This window comes from Papio anubis, chromosome 2 (genome assembly GCF_008728515.1).
Source record: "Papio anubis isolate 15944 chromosome 2, Panubis1.0, whole genome shotgun sequence".
In the NCBI taxonomy this organism is placed as follows: Eukaryota; Metazoa; Chordata; class Mammalia; order Primates; family Cercopithecidae; genus Papio; species Papio anubis.
The window spans coordinates 76,773,784-76,789,294 of NC_044977.1; the positions used below are offsets into that span (position 1 = coordinate 76,773,784).

General features: G+C 40.6%; 1 protein-coding gene across 2 annotated transcripts in view; it reads right to left on the minus strand.

The window, feature by feature from the left end:
• The window catches only part of SYNPR (synaptoporin), a 328,630-nt gene that overhangs the window by 119,748 nt on the left and 193,371 nt on the right, over positions 1-15,511 (minus strand). For both annotated transcript variants that reach the window (XM_017955335.2, XM_003894227.3), the window contains one exon: positions 7,291-7,415. In XM_017955335.2, coding sequence (XP_017810824.1) covers positions 7,291-7,415 — 125 coding nt within the window. The remainder of the gene's footprint in view (positions 1-7,290; positions 7,416-15,511) is intronic.

Sequence of the window (15,511 nt, forward strand, 5' to 3'; positions counted from 1 at the left end):
CCTTCACACTTTTATTTTCCCCAAATTGGCTATTATGGTAAAAAAAAAAAAAAAATGTTTCTCATCACTGCTCTTGGTTATGCATCTTAGGGATAAAATGCTTTCTTCCTGGCAGAGCTAGTGTTACTAGATAATGGCCCAAACTCTACAGCTTTCCTGGCATCTACTTGCACCTGCCCCCATGTTCCCAACAGGGGTGGGGGAACGATAGAGCAAGTGGCTAGAGTCATGAGCAGGGGAATGGTGCTTATTCAGCCAGCACCCAGCTGAGTAGCACCAGCTTTCCTCTCCCTCAATGTGGAACCTCTCGTTGAACTGAATTTCACAGATCGCAAAGATGAGACTAAGCCTCAGTATCCTACTCCACCGATGCCAACCTCCCAAGGATTATGCTAGTGCCACTAAGAGTTCTCCATTCTGTCACTTTGAGGGGGAGTTTTCATTCCCCCATTAGTTAAATTTTTTAAAAAGGCCTAATAGTAATACATCCTAGGGCAACCCAAATAAACATTAAATATTTAAAAAGCAAGTTAATCAAGAGACAGTTAAATATGTACACCCTTTAATGTTTTTATATAGGCAGAGGCAGGGTTGGGGAAGATCCCATTCTGAGTAAAATATAATAAACTGGCCATTTGTTGTCTCAAGGGTAATTTTGCTAATTAACCAGAATAAATACCTTTTCTAGCACTCTAGTTGATTTTTAATTGCCCTTACTCGATAATGAAATAAAAATAATATGCTAAACGACAATGTATTGAATGCCAGGTCTTGTTTTAAGCATTTTATATATATGTCTTATTTAATACTTATAACAATACTATGAAATAGGTAACATTGTTTCTGTTTCACAGATAAGGAATGGAAGTGATAAGCAATTTTCTCAATATCATACAGCTAATAAGTAGCTGAGTGGAGGATTTGAACCTATGTAGTCTGTCTCTAGAGTCCAAGCTACACTACATTGCTTCAGCTTTAACAGTGTAAAACAGTTGGCACAAGTGTGAAAAGAGTATTTGATTCACTCATAATCTTGCCACCTAGAAATAAATATGTTGACATTTTGATGCAGTGGTTATGACATAATCTTTATAAATATAACTAGTTTTTGTAGTTTACCCAAACCTTTGAGGAGGAAGGTTGTAAGGTTTATCACCAAATTTGGAGAATATACTTGAGATCTAAAATACAAACTATGTCTAACCAGGTTTCATTTCAGAGGCCCCATGCAGCACCTCCAAAATCTCAGCCATCATCTGATTTTCAGAAAATCTGAAGCTGACATTGAAGGACACCCTACCATGACTGACAATTGGGAGAAACCTACCACATATACTAAGATTCTACGGATGGAGAAAACCAACCATGGTTTCGTACTTCGTATGAGACCTGAACTGAAAACGACAAGGGGAAGTGTTGTGAACTGAAGTGACTGATTTCCAGCCAAGCTATTTGTTTGTTTGTTTGTTTTTGAATGAGTACTACTGTATAATATGATTTAGAGTGAGAAGTAGGGATTTACTCTATCTATTGATCAATCAAGCAAATGATCAATCTATCTACTCATCTATCTATCTTGTTTAAAGATGGTAATGTTCTCACGCAATGCCAATGTCTTAGGTTGGACTTCTAAGAAGCAGCCCCTGAGATCAAGATCTGAGTGCAACTCCTTAGAGGATTCAGCTCTGAAAACACCAATAAGGCAGTGGAGAAGTGAGACAGAAAATGTAAAAAAGGTATTGAAAGGTGTGTTAATGATCAGGTTTGCACTGTGGGTGGATCAGTCCTGTTGGTGCCTCTGGGAAATGGTACGTTACATGACTTAGTGTTATGCCACATGAGGGGTGAGGAAGTTGGGATTGTTATCCTCCAACTCACATTTGTCATTGGGTAAAGGCTGCTCCAAGAGACATTACTCTCCAGTATTTCTTGCCTGCCCTGCCTATAGACCAAGCAGGTTCCAGTGGTGAGAAAAAGCCTTTTAACAGTCACAGGGACTTGTGGCTTAGCGTGGTGGCCCACACCTGTAATCTCAGCACTTTGGGAGGCCAAGGTAGTTGGATCACTTGAGCTCAGGAGTTTGAGATCAGCCTGGCTAACATGGTGAAATCCTGTCTCTACCAAAAATACAAAAATTAGCCAGGCATGATGGTGCACATCTGTAATCCCAGCTACTCAGAAAGCTGAGGCATGATGAAGGACAATTTTGCTAATTATCTGGAACACTGATTACTAATCTCATATCTAAAATAATGCTTAAAATTGACAGCAAACAATATTTTTATCTTGATGAGGTCTCAAGACATGGAAGTGACATAACAACTACTTTATTTTTTATTATAAATCTTCTGTTATTTCCTTTATTTAGTTGTTCTCAAATGAAGGAAGATTTTTACAAACTGAAAATCTTTTTTATTAGTTATTTGTTCAACCAAGGTCATAAATTTATCATCATGGCATTCAATGAGCTGGTTACTTCCAAGAAACAAGAGGTGAGCACCTTCTCTACTAGAAGGTCATTAAAAAACTTAGTCTCTTTCTCCACAAATATCATATCTTGAAGGCTTAAGATAAGCAAATTAGGGTCCTTCAAAATTGTCATTGTATTGGTCTGAGAGAAACTATACTGAATTCTATTTTCCATTCCCCAACAGCTCAGCATGCTTTCTCTCCAACTGAAATGTCCCATGGAAGTTTTTAATAACCACCATTATCTATATTTGATGGCTTTTTCTTGGTTTTTCACTCCTTTCTTTCTTTGAGGTACTCAATGCTGCTGAATGGTAGCATCCATAAAGTTTTCTTTTTTTATATTTTATTTTATTTCTGTTTTTATTTATTTTACTTTAAGTTCTGGGATACATGTGCAGAAAGTTTTCTTACCTTCTGAAAAACCTGAACTTTCTGGTTCATCCAACTTCTTTTCCATGTGGTCTTCTCCTATTGGTCTCTTTCAGTGACCCCTTTCATTCATTTTTTACAAGCACTGGCATCCTCTATAGTTCCCATTCTGTCTCTCTTGGTGACCTCTCTTCATCTAGATGTGACTTCATGATGATGACTCTTAAAGCTTCATTTTCAGTATTCACCTCTCTCATCTTACATAGGGTTTAGCGTGAAACTTCCTGATAGAAAATTCCCCTGTGCTTCTAACAAGCATCTCAAACTCTGCATGATCAAATCCTAACTTGTACTCTCTACTTCAAAACAGATTTCCTTGTTATTTTCCTTTTGTCAGCTTTAACTCCTTCTTCCTATTCAACTTATAAGGAATTCAAGGTGTTCTATAATCAGGGAAAAAAATGGCCTTTCTAACTTTATCACTTTTGTCCATCATAAATTTTTGTTCTGTTCACTATGCTCCAAACAGTCTGAACTTTGCTTTCTTCTTGTTTTTATTCAAATCATAAAATTTAAAAAATCCAAAAGTTTAAATTTAATTTTCTGTGTGATGTCAACAAAATGTTTCTCAGCCCAGTCTCCTCAAACAGTACAATAGTAGCCTCCTTCACAGAGTCTGTGTAATGACTACATAATCTAATATATGTCAAAGTATCTAGCACAGTGTTTGGCACATTGTGCCTTTGCAATAAATGTTCACATGTCTGTTCGTTCATTCATCATTCTGACCCTTCTCCAGTACCTCTGCCATGAAAATTTTTGTTCCCATAGCCCCTTAACCTCTCAACTCTGTCCTTCTCTATCTTTTATTCATGTATAAGTTTAAAATGTTACTTGGCATTCCTAGAGTAGGCTTTCTACAAATATATTAAGTACCTTAAAATAAGACACCCTACTTTCCACTTCTGTGCATAAAGGAAGTACCGAAAATATGGAATCTAGAACTACTCTCCTGCTAGTTATCAAGTAAATTTCATACCAAATTTAGTATATTATTGCAGATAGAAAACAGTTAAGTAATAGTTGTTCATTTTAATCACAAATAATAAGGAAGATAAGGTGACAAATGTTTTATTTCTATGACAAAATGATACATTGCTGGATGTCAATTATTTCTGATAGGAATCAGGAACACACACATATGGTGCTGTAAAGAAGATATGCACTTTGGCATATTTATTAGAAGCAGCACATTAATATTTTGTGAGTTATCTAGAATTTTCAACACTGATATCTTACATCCTAAAACATGTGTTTGATAACTGGTTAAGTAGCTTCCTTTGATGTATCATTTACAAACTAATTGTTTTTCTTCAAATGACTTGAGTTTATTGCCCTTTTGGTCTTTGCAATACACTGAATAGTTAAAAGCTACTGAATATTCTTATCTTATTTCTGAGATTATCATCAAATCATTGGCATTGGCTTGTGACATTTTAGAAGAAAATAACTTTTTTAAGCATAAGCAATGCTTTCATAATCTGCTACTTCAAATCGCTGAGTTGTCTCAACAGCTGCTTCTTGCCATTCACCTTGAAAATAGAGTTTTTTCATCTACTTCAATCCCTTTAGAATTCCAGATGGGGTTCCTATAAGTTATTTCTCTCCAGAAGCTGTGTCTTATCATTTCATCTCACTGGAAGCCATAGGATGACTCATTTTTAAAGAGTGCTTTTAAAATTACCAAGGTATAATATGCATATTTTAATAAATTCAAATAATACTCAAGTATGTAGAGTTAAAAGTAAATGTATGACCTCTGCATACCAATCACACATCCCTCCCCAGAAGTAATCCCTATTAACTGTTTGTCTGTATCCTTCCAGACTTTACATTTTACAAATATATATAAACATATAGGTGCATAAGTTTAAAATTATATTGTGCATTTACTATTATGTTTTTTTCTTAACATGCTGCTACTTACTTTCTCTTTAGTAATACATTTTAAACATCTTTCTATATCTGTACATTCACTTTTAAAACTTCTGCATAGGACATATGTAAATAATTCATTGAGTCTGCTTCCTGCTGATGGACATTCAAGTTTGTTTCAGTCTTTTATTATTAACAACACTGAAGTGCACATCATTACATGCATATTACATGCATGTATTTGTGTATTTATATGAACATTTTTGAAGATAGATATCTAGAAATAGTATTGCTGGATTAAATAGAATGTACATTTAAATTTTGATACCTACTTCCAATTGTCCTCCAAAAGGCTTTATCAATATACACTATTTCCAACCACATGTGAGAATCTACATTTCTCTCCATGCTTTATAATGCTGGATATCATTACTTTTACTTTTTAATTATTTATATTACCAACACCTTGCTAACCGTACTTCTTCTGAAACAAATGTCTTCATAATAATCTGTATAAATCCTGGCTTATTACTGAGATTTTCCCCATAATGGTACAGGTTATGAATAGGTACATGGATAATGGTACATGTTAAAATATGCAAATGTAAAATTGAAATTGCAACCCTAGTAAATTAAGCTGCTTTGGAACGGTGTGTATATCTCCTAGATGAACATTAATGGGAGCAAATTACAAGACATTCTGTAAAAGGAGATTGGCTAATCCTTCTTCCTTAACAGTAGACAGTAAATGTAAGGTGTGGTAAGCAGAGTGGCAAACAATTTCTTGCTTTATCCTACAACAGTGGTTTTAGAATTGTTTCTAGGAGACCTAGGGTTCCCAGGAGATCTTACAGGGTCTGTATGGTGGGGAGTGGGCAAGGTGTGTGGCAGGGAGAAGGCCGAGGAGGACTGGCTGGGGGCTTTAAGCTCCCTTCTTCTCCTGCTCCGACTTTCTCAGTAACTCATGTCTATTTTATACATGGAGCTTCTGAGTGAGATAATGTTTGAAAGAAAAGCTGTGCTACTAAAAAATATAATGATTAACCATATTTGTTTCAGAATCCAAGTAAAAATCTTTTAAATGAGGGGGCTGCTATAGATGGCAATACACTTTGATCTAATTTCTCTAGTTGCCTTTCACTGGGCCAGTCATTTGAATTTGTAGTCTTGGGAAGAAATTAAAGAAGCCCAGTGCTGGAAACTGTGATTGAAGTGTCTTCCCACATTGTATCCTTAAGCAGGGATTTTATGAAATTAGATATTACCCTGCTCTCCACTGCCACACCAGCTCAGGCAGTCGTTTCTAGTTCAGATAGGTCTCTTGATTACTCTCCTCCAGTTTGAGGAAAAGACTGAGAGTTCTAGGCTCTGGTAGTTCAATGTTTAGGGACTTGCTGCCTTTTAAATCTTGAGAGATTGACTTTTAAGTTACCTGCTCCTGCCACATCTCTTAGTGGGAAATCACTGCAGAAGCCATGTGGAGCTTATGTTTTCATGTACAATGTTACCAAGCATCCCAGCCCTGCTGTCTGGCCATTGGCAATTCTCATCTCTTGTCCTAGATCCTGCATGTTAATCTGAAAGCATGCGTTGTCTTGGTCACTCTCCTCCAGACGCCAACAGGTTGGTCCAGAACTTTCAGAAGTCAACTGCTTGCATGTCTACTTCCACCAGCACAGCACAGCTCTTATTACTAAATTTCCAGGGATTATGTGCTTAATACTTCTGAGCTTTCTATTCTTTTACTCTTTTATTAGCTAGTTAGGGGAGTATCTACTTGAGCAAGGTATTCGCAACTTTTGTCAGCTCTACTTTTAAAAACCAGTAAGAATATTGGTATCAATGCTACCTCTCTATGATGATTCATCACCTATGAATGGAGTCATCTTTGTCTTAGACTAGGAACACTTCACTTAATATATATTAAGTATACATATACACATATATACACTTTATATATATGATATATAATATAATACACACACACACACACATATATATATATATATATACACTTAATATATAAATATTAAGGATGTGTTCCATAGTATACAGATACTCTGGGATACTCTGTGAAAAAAAAGTTTCTGCAGTCAAATGTATTTGGGAAATAATCTGTCATTCTTGTTGATTCAAAATGTGCATTAGAAAGGCAAAGTGCTAAAAATATTTCTTGAATTTATTTGGTCGTACTTTAAAATTACTTCTCCAGTTTCCCTTTCTTTTTCTCTCACTCTTTCTCTTTGTAGCAAGTTTTTTTTTTCTTTTTTCTTTCTTTTTTTTTTTTTTGTTTTTGGAGGAGAGTCAGTTCTGTCTTGAAGGTACAACTCATAAATCCTCCCAGTGCCCACACTAGGTGGTGAGTGGGAACAGTGTTTGGGCATTCCGTGGGTGCAGGCAGAATCCTTTCTGTTTACCCAGAAGTCCCTGGGAGACTGCATTTTTCTGAGACAAAGCACAGAAGAAAGAAAGACCCCTCTGTGAGGCTAGCAAGCATGAACCACCATTCCCTACCTGAATGGGTAGGCAAACGCTATGTCGATGCTGAGGTTACTTTCTGTCTTGTTGACGCAGTCCACACTCAGCCGCAGGCCTCCAGAATAGCCACCACATGTTGCAAATGCAAAGATTGCAAAAAGCTGTGGAGAACAAATAAACGAACAGAAGGCAGTTATTAGGATGATGTTGCTCTAATGAGATATATCAAAAGCAGCTTAATGTCTGGATTGAGGGAAGTTATGGTCCTTCTGAAGAAGAGCATTGCACTTGGTTCAGCTGGAAGATGAAGGTAGAATGGAGTGAAGACTGGGGACGTGGTGTCTAAAATAATTGTCTGGCAAGTGAGAGAAATGTGGCTTGGAGAATAAATAAAGACAATCCAAAATAGCTATGTTTGAGTGTGTAAATAGCTGTCATGCCTCAGAGGGCACAGGCATAATCCCATAGTTAAAGGCCTGGAAAGCACTGCACCAACTGGTTAATAATGGATGTCTCCAGGTAGGAAGATGTGGGGATGTATCCTGCTCTCTACCATAAATATGATTCGTCTTTTGGAATAATATATATCAGTATTTCAAAGTCATGGTCAGAGAATTCTAGAGCTAAGAGTTTGAGGAAGAGTAGGTGAGTTTCTAAGAGGTGCTATTTTAGAGCACAAGATCTCAGTATATTTCAGCTTCCAACTTTCACTGGTGGTTACATCTCTGTGTTGGTTGCTGCTTCTAAGTCAATATTAAAAGTTTCAACAGTTAATGTCATGGTCTGTCCTGGTGTAGAATGTGAATCTGTGCGGAACCAGGCACCAATAATTAGGAGCAGGGATTCTGAGAAGTCTCCCAGGAAGAAGAGACACTTGGAAGACAGGATGGCCTAAGAGGGGACATAAGCAAATACTAAACTAGGTTCATTTCATAATTTGGCTAAGCTCAAAAGAATTTCTTGCTCATTTCTAAAGGAAGTCGATGAAATGCACCTAACACTAACATGCTGCAATATTCCAATTTATCTTAACTTTGAAATTCAGCTTCTTACAATAGTTTGGGGTCATTATTGGAAACACTAGATCATTTTGCACAGTGAGAGGAGTTATTGCACAGAAGTCAACTGGGGTCAAGGGCTCTGGAATGTGACCTTGGGAAAGCTGCTTAATTTCCTCATGCCTTGATTTCCTCATTGAAAAATAGCATTGACGGTAACTCTTCTGGGTCATTTTGCTATTTGTGGTGTGACACAGACAGTTGCTGTGGCCAAGAAGGCTGCTGGAGCTGGCAAGGTCACCAGGTCTTTCCAGAAAGTTCAGAAGGTGAAATGACTATTATCCATAACACCTGCCACCTCAATCTTAATCGGGGTAGAAAAAAAGCCTCAGAATTTTTTTTGTCTTAATTGGCCACTTAACTTTAGTAGGAAAAGACTGACTGATGATAACAGGGCATTGTGAAACCTTCACAGGCAAAGCAGTATTTTGTGAGTCACGTGTGTGTGTGTGTGTGCGCGCGCATGTGTGTGGCAGTTTTAAGTGACTAGTTTTTAAAATCTGTATTTTAAAAATGGAAAGAACTTGACCAAAAGATATAAGGATTGTAGTAAGAGTGAAATGTGTTAACATGTGGAAAGCATTTAGAACAGGTCCTGGCACTGCATAAGCTCTCAATAAATGTTAACGAATATTACTGTAAATAGCAGATGCTCCTTAATAAGATGTTCCGGGCCATAAAATAGGAAATTTACACTTAATCCCTAGCTAAATCTGTCTGGCTGTCTGCCCCAGTGAATCAACATTCAAGCAGTCCAGAAAAACTGATCTTTTTAACTTTGTTAGCTTTTGTTGCACAGGATTTGATGAAGCTTTCAGAAGCTATTCCAGCTCGCTCCACAATCTAGGGTTGAGACACAGAATGCTGAAGCTGAAGGGAATCCCATCTTTAGGCCCCTGATGTGGACTTGCTTTCTCCTCGTGACCAAAAGCTCTCTTCCTGTAACCAATTAGTATTAGTCGTATTAGTAGAAATAAAGAGAAAGTTATTTTAATGGTTCAATGCTTAATTCTAGTTTTCATCAGCCAACACTGGATGTCGCAACCCTTTGTGCCACATCAAGATAGTGTCTTCGGTAAGAAAGAATGGAACGATGGAGTCCAAAGCCCCATGCTGTGGCAACGGAGATAGCCCTTTCTGTCTCCAAGTTTCCTTATCCATAAAACAGGGATATCCCCTATGTCTCTCTGAATTGCTGAGAAAACTAAGTGAGATGGAATATGTATTTACATGCTACCCTCTTCCAATTCATACAGAGATTTGTGTGACATTTACATTTCTCTGGGGCCAGGAGTCCTAAAGTGTGTGATAGGCAATTGTGCAGGTAAAAGTAAGAAGGGATTGTACATTGTGGCCATTTTAAAGTGCCTACTATGGGCCAAGTATTGTGTCCACCACTTAACATACATGGTTGTATTTCCTAGTGGCAACAATGTTGTGAGGCATGTGTGCATGAAGCTTAATACTCCTATAGGAAAGATATGGTAGAATAGCATAATTGTTTCAAAATGCTTCGTTCAAAAAATCCTTGAGACATTAAAATGTAGCAGATTGGAATTGAAGGATATAAAAACAAATGTCCATTTCAGTGATTAATAGCTATAAAGAAACTACCTTGGCCTTTCATCTTATATTAACCGCTTTATATACAGTAAGGTATTATTAATACCATCATATAATAAACTTAAGAAGGAATGATAAACTAGTTCAAAATGTTAGATACATGGAAAGGAGGTGTCATGGCTATTGAAACCACATACACCACAATTTTTTCTTGTCACTTCTCTTGAGCTCTGAAAACATAAGGCATTGTAATCAAGTTAAATATGATACCTATGGGCTTTGGGGTTACATTTTTCTCTTTCCCATAGTCCTCACTGCTGTAAGGTACATGGATGTACTTTGGTCAACAAGTAGGCTGAGGCAGACATCCAGGCCTGCATGACTCAGCAAGTTTAGAGTGCAGGCACTTACTCCACTAGTTATATACCATGTTTGTGTAAGCTCATACTTGGCTCAAATCCACTATTGTCTGGAAAAGATATAACTGCCTTGCTGACATGCTCTTGGGCCCAACATGGCTCTTGTGCAGGTGCAGGCACCCAGAGAAAAAGTGAAGCTACTGATCCCTGTAAGGGAGAATGATCATCTGGCAGATGGTTGGCTTGCTCGTGCCCAGAGAAAGAAAGAGTTAAGCTACTAACCCTACAGCTGGTCTTGCAGGCTGGCCATGCAGCTGTGCATGGAAGCCGGCTGCTGGGAGAAGCCGCAGAGCCAGAACAGACAATCAAGGTAAAGGTGTAAGTAAGCTGCTGGTGAGAGAGCTGCTGAATAAAGCCATGTCTCATTTACCTGCTGTCTCTCAAGTGATCTTCCAGCTCCCTGCCCTATGTCTACCCACTCCCCTCTGCCCTCAGCTGGGGCTGGAACCTGACCCTGAGCATGACACTTGGCACAGTCATGGACCTAACAATTGGCAAAGAGGATGAGATGAGGTGAGTGAGTCTTCAGTCCCTGAGGGCTCTTGAATTGACTTTGTGGCCACAGCATGAGCTGTGATACCTGGTGGCTGCCATGCTGTGAGGATGAGCCCCAGTGAAAACATAGGAGGCAGTGGACAGGTCTCCTGTGAGTGTGGAGAAGGCACTGAAGCACCTGGAAGTGCACGGCACCGAGAAAAAGAGTGTGCCTTTGCCAGTAGAGTCAGATGGGCATTTGTGGCTGTGCTGTAGGAAGTGCACGTCCAGTCCCTGAAGGACAAGTGCAGAGAGGAGGAGGAACCTCCGTTGTGGGCGTACCCTGTGATCCACCAGAAAATCGAGCTTGAACAGCTGTTGGGTGTTCAAGTCCAAGGGTCAGCCCAGGGATTCCCTACCACAGTGAAACACATTTCTTATGGTGCCTGTGTCCCTGCTGAGTTGTGGGGGTTAAGCAAGTAATGTCGGCAGTCATGTACAGACTTAGTGAAAGTCATTTGAGAGAAGGACATTGCTGCGCAACCTGGTCCTGCTTGAGCATTCCAGTTCACATGTTGCCTGCTGCAGTCAGGTGGAATTGTAAAGCCTTTTCTATTTGATAAGAGACTGGCTGAGATGCCCAGCTTGGGGGGCACTGGATGACCAGAGCCACATGTGAACTTGGCAATCTACTGGTCCCTGCACCTGGATAAGTTTCCAGGCAAGGCTGCATAGACAGCTATGAAAGCTGGTCAGTGAAAGCAAAACCTGTGTCCTTGCACCTTGGCATCAGCTGCTTGACTCCCCATTTGTGCACTGTGTATGTCTCTCCCATACCTGAAAATGTTCTGGGGGTGGATATTTTACATGGCTTGGCAGCTGTGCCGTCTATCACAGACTTGATGTACCACATGACAATGGAACTAGGATGGTACAACTGTGTGGTGGTCTTGACCAATGCATTTCTCTCCATTGACATTGCTCCAGAGAGCCAGGAACAGTTTGCCTTCATGGGAGGGCGAATCACAGTGTTGCTGCAGGGCTATATGTATAGCCCCACCATGTGTCATGATCTTATTGATGATGTTATGTTAACCTCTGATTCTCTTGCAGATTTAGAAGTGGCAATGCCTCACTTGCCTGGGATTGGGATGATAAGACTGAGGCAACCTTTCTGGCCAGGGGTGCCCATTTAAACTTAATATACATGTGACCACAGACAGTTTCAGTTAGGGCTTTTAGCAGTGCATGGAGTGCCTCGGAATGCCAATAGGCTTTTGGTCACAGCTGTGGAAGAGAGTTGAGCTCCAGTATTCCTTAAGAGAGAAGCAGTTAGTAATAGCAGGATGGGTGCATTCATGAGTAATGACCCCCACCTTCCCCAGACAGAAAACACAGTTAGTAACTGCATATGCTGCCCTTCAGCCTTGTGAGAGCATGGCAGGGTGGGTTACAGTCGTTGTGTGGATGATTTACCCTATAGTGGGTTGGGTGCATTCATGGGTAACAACCTCCCAGACTGGGATGGCACAGACATCCAGTTTAGTGAAGTGGGGTGCCTACTTGGAACAGTGGAGTACACTAAGTACAAGTCCCTTAGCAGCAGAATTACAAGAAGCCTTAGGATCTGTAGTCCTAATGCAAGATAAGGCCAAAGGCATCCCTAGACCCTGCACCTTCACTGTTAGGAAGGGTGTCCTTCCATTCCTAATAGGGCATGGTATACAGATGGGTCTAGCCAAGGTGCTACTGCTGCCTGGACTGTTGTTGCAGTCCAGCCTAGTACTGACACCATACGGTTTGAAACCAGGCGTAGGCAAAGTAGCTATTGAGCTGAACTCAGGGCAGTGTGAATGGTCATCACCAAGGAGGTGACACCTATGGTAATCCATGCCAGTAGCTGGACAGCTCATTGACGCTTATATGTCAGGCTCATGTGTCAAGTCTATGAGTAGATATCGGGCCTGTGTGCCCACAGCTTATATGTATAACCTGTGCGTCCAAGGCCTATGTCTCCTTCAGCCTAGGGGGTGGAGTGTAAGGTACATGGATGTGCTTTGGTCAAGGAACAGGCCGAAGTAGACATCCAGGCCTGCACAACTCAGCAAGTTTAAGGCACAGGTGCATACTCCACTTGTTATATAATCTGTTTCTGTAAGCTCGTACTTGGTTCAAAGCCACTATTGCCTGGAAGAGGCATAACTGTCCTGCTGACACTGTGCTCTTGGGCTCAACATGGCTCTTGTGCAGGTGCTGGTGCCCAGAGACAGTGAAGCTACTGACCCATGTAAGGGAGAATGACCGTCTGGCAGACAGACCAGGGGCAGCCAGGACACGGCTCAGCTTGCTGGTGCCCAGAGGGAGGAAAAGTTAAGCTGCTAACCCTACAGCCGGCCTTGCAGGCTGGTCATGCAGCTGTGCATGGGAGCCGGCTACTGAGAGGAGCTGAAGAGCCAGAGCAGACAGCTGAGATAAAGGTGTGAGGAAGCCGCTGATGAGAAAGCTGCTGAATAAAGCCATGTCTCATTTACATGCTGTCTCTCAAGTGTTCTTCTAGCTCCCTGCCTCATGTCCACCCACTCCCCTCTGCCCTCAGCTGGGGCAGGAACCTGACCCTGAGCATGACAACTGCTTAAAGGGAAACCATACTATATGATTGATAATAAATTAACATGGGTTTGGTGAGGATTGAACATATGACGTCTGTGTAACACTGGAAGAGTCAGATCCTTCTGAGTGAATAACTTATTACAAGGATGTTTGATTCTGTATTTTGGAGTGTGAAATCAACTCCTCCAGGGAAAATCAGCCAGTGGCCTGGTCCTATAATTGGAATACATCAAGACACAGTGAGGAGAGGGGACTGGAGGATCTCCAGGGGTCTGAGATTCTCTAGGTGTTGCCTTGAAAGAGTGGGAGGGGACTTCAGAAATCTTCCCACTGATTCCCCTCCCAGTTACTCACCCAATCATTCCTCCTTACATGGGGGAGCAGAGCAGTTCTGGGGTGAGGCAGACCTAAGTTTGAGCCCATTTCCTAGATGTGTGACACTGGGCAAATCACTTCACTTCTCTAAACCTCAGTTCTCACATCTACCAAATCAAGACTAACATGCCTCATTCATTGGATGTTTAATGACAGATTTGCTACGTGCCAGCTGTTGGAGAACAAAAAAATTAAACAGTCACAGAAAAGACAAGATAAGGAGTTTCCCACCCACCATGGGGCTTAATGCTACATGTGGGAGACAGAACCAAAAAGCACATACAAATAAAATAATCTCAAATTCTGTTACACGTTTTGAGGGGAGTTATTCTGGACAGGAGGTTACACCTGGCGAGTATTACATTTAAGCTAAGACCTGGAAGATGAGTGAGAGGAAGCCCTGCAAAAACTGAGAGTTGGAAGTAGGATCCCGGTCTCTAGACTTCCCCAGTTAGTATTCTAATTAGCTCTATGGTTGTGAGAAGAATGATGTTTGTTTGTTTGTTTGTTTTTGCCACATCGGTAAGAGTTGATTCTCAAACGATCCAGTCTTCTTCACCCAGAAATGTACCATGGGTGCTTTGGTGACCTGAGGTTCTCCATGTTTCTCCTGAGTGTCTCATAAACACATACCTGGAAGCTCATTACCATAGCAAAGCAGGTGATTTGTCCTTTCTTTCTCTTTCTTTCCTTCCTTCTTCTCTCCCTCCTTTCCTTCCTTCTTTCCTTCCTTCCTTCCTTCCTTCTTCCCTCCCTTCCTCTATTCTTGCTTCCTTCCTCTCTCTCTCCCCCTCTTTCTTTCTTCCTACCTTTCTTCCACTTTTTACCCTTGGTGGGGTGGAAGAATTTAGAAGGAGGATCTTGGGAGACATTACAAAGAGACAAGGCATTCCTTGCTTGACCACTGATGCTCGAGAGGCCATTAATGCTAGCAGCTGAGAAGGCTTGCCTTGCAGATGCTCGATTCTGCAAAACTAAGTCCAACTCCTAATGTAGACAATTTTCCCTTTGGAGAGACAAAAAAGATAGAATAACTTTCTGTTATATAGCCAGGATGGAATGAAAACTGGGGGTGAGACCTGGAAGGCTAAGGAGTGAGAAAAGCCTGAGGGGACAGTGTGAGGGGGTTGGTGTAGAAATAAGTGAGATAGAGGAACTAGAGTGAAAGATCTCCATTTGAAGCCGACTCTGCAATGACTATAAGCAAGTTGATGAGAGATGTAAAGACATGGTGGGGTGTGTGTGCACGCGCACATGTGTGTGTTATACTCTCCAAATTCTAGGCTCCACACATCTATCTTCAGCCAGCACAGCGCCTTCTTTCTGGTAATGTGGTGCACTAGTTCACCTTGCCAGACATTGAAGGTGTAACCCAGGGGCAAAGGCCATTTACCCGTTCAAGTAGAATTATAAAACCTCTGTATTCCTATCTTTTCTTAAGCTCCTGATACTCCTCAAACAAAGCAGATACCTCACCCTCCAGCACATTCTAATATAATCAATATCATAACCACTGGCCCAATCATTCACCTCTCTTGAGTTCAGGAGACCAAAATAAATCACCTGCAATGAATTCTCATTTCACTACTGTCTTAGATGATCTACGGCTCTGTTCTTTAGAAAAAATTACTCTCAAAATTGACAAAATTAGCCAACAAAGAATCCCTTTCTATGCAGCCTGAGTAGAAATACATTTAGGTGGAACAGAAGAAAATTGTCCTGTGTTTTCTAGCTTAATAGTCATCCATAAACCAAAAT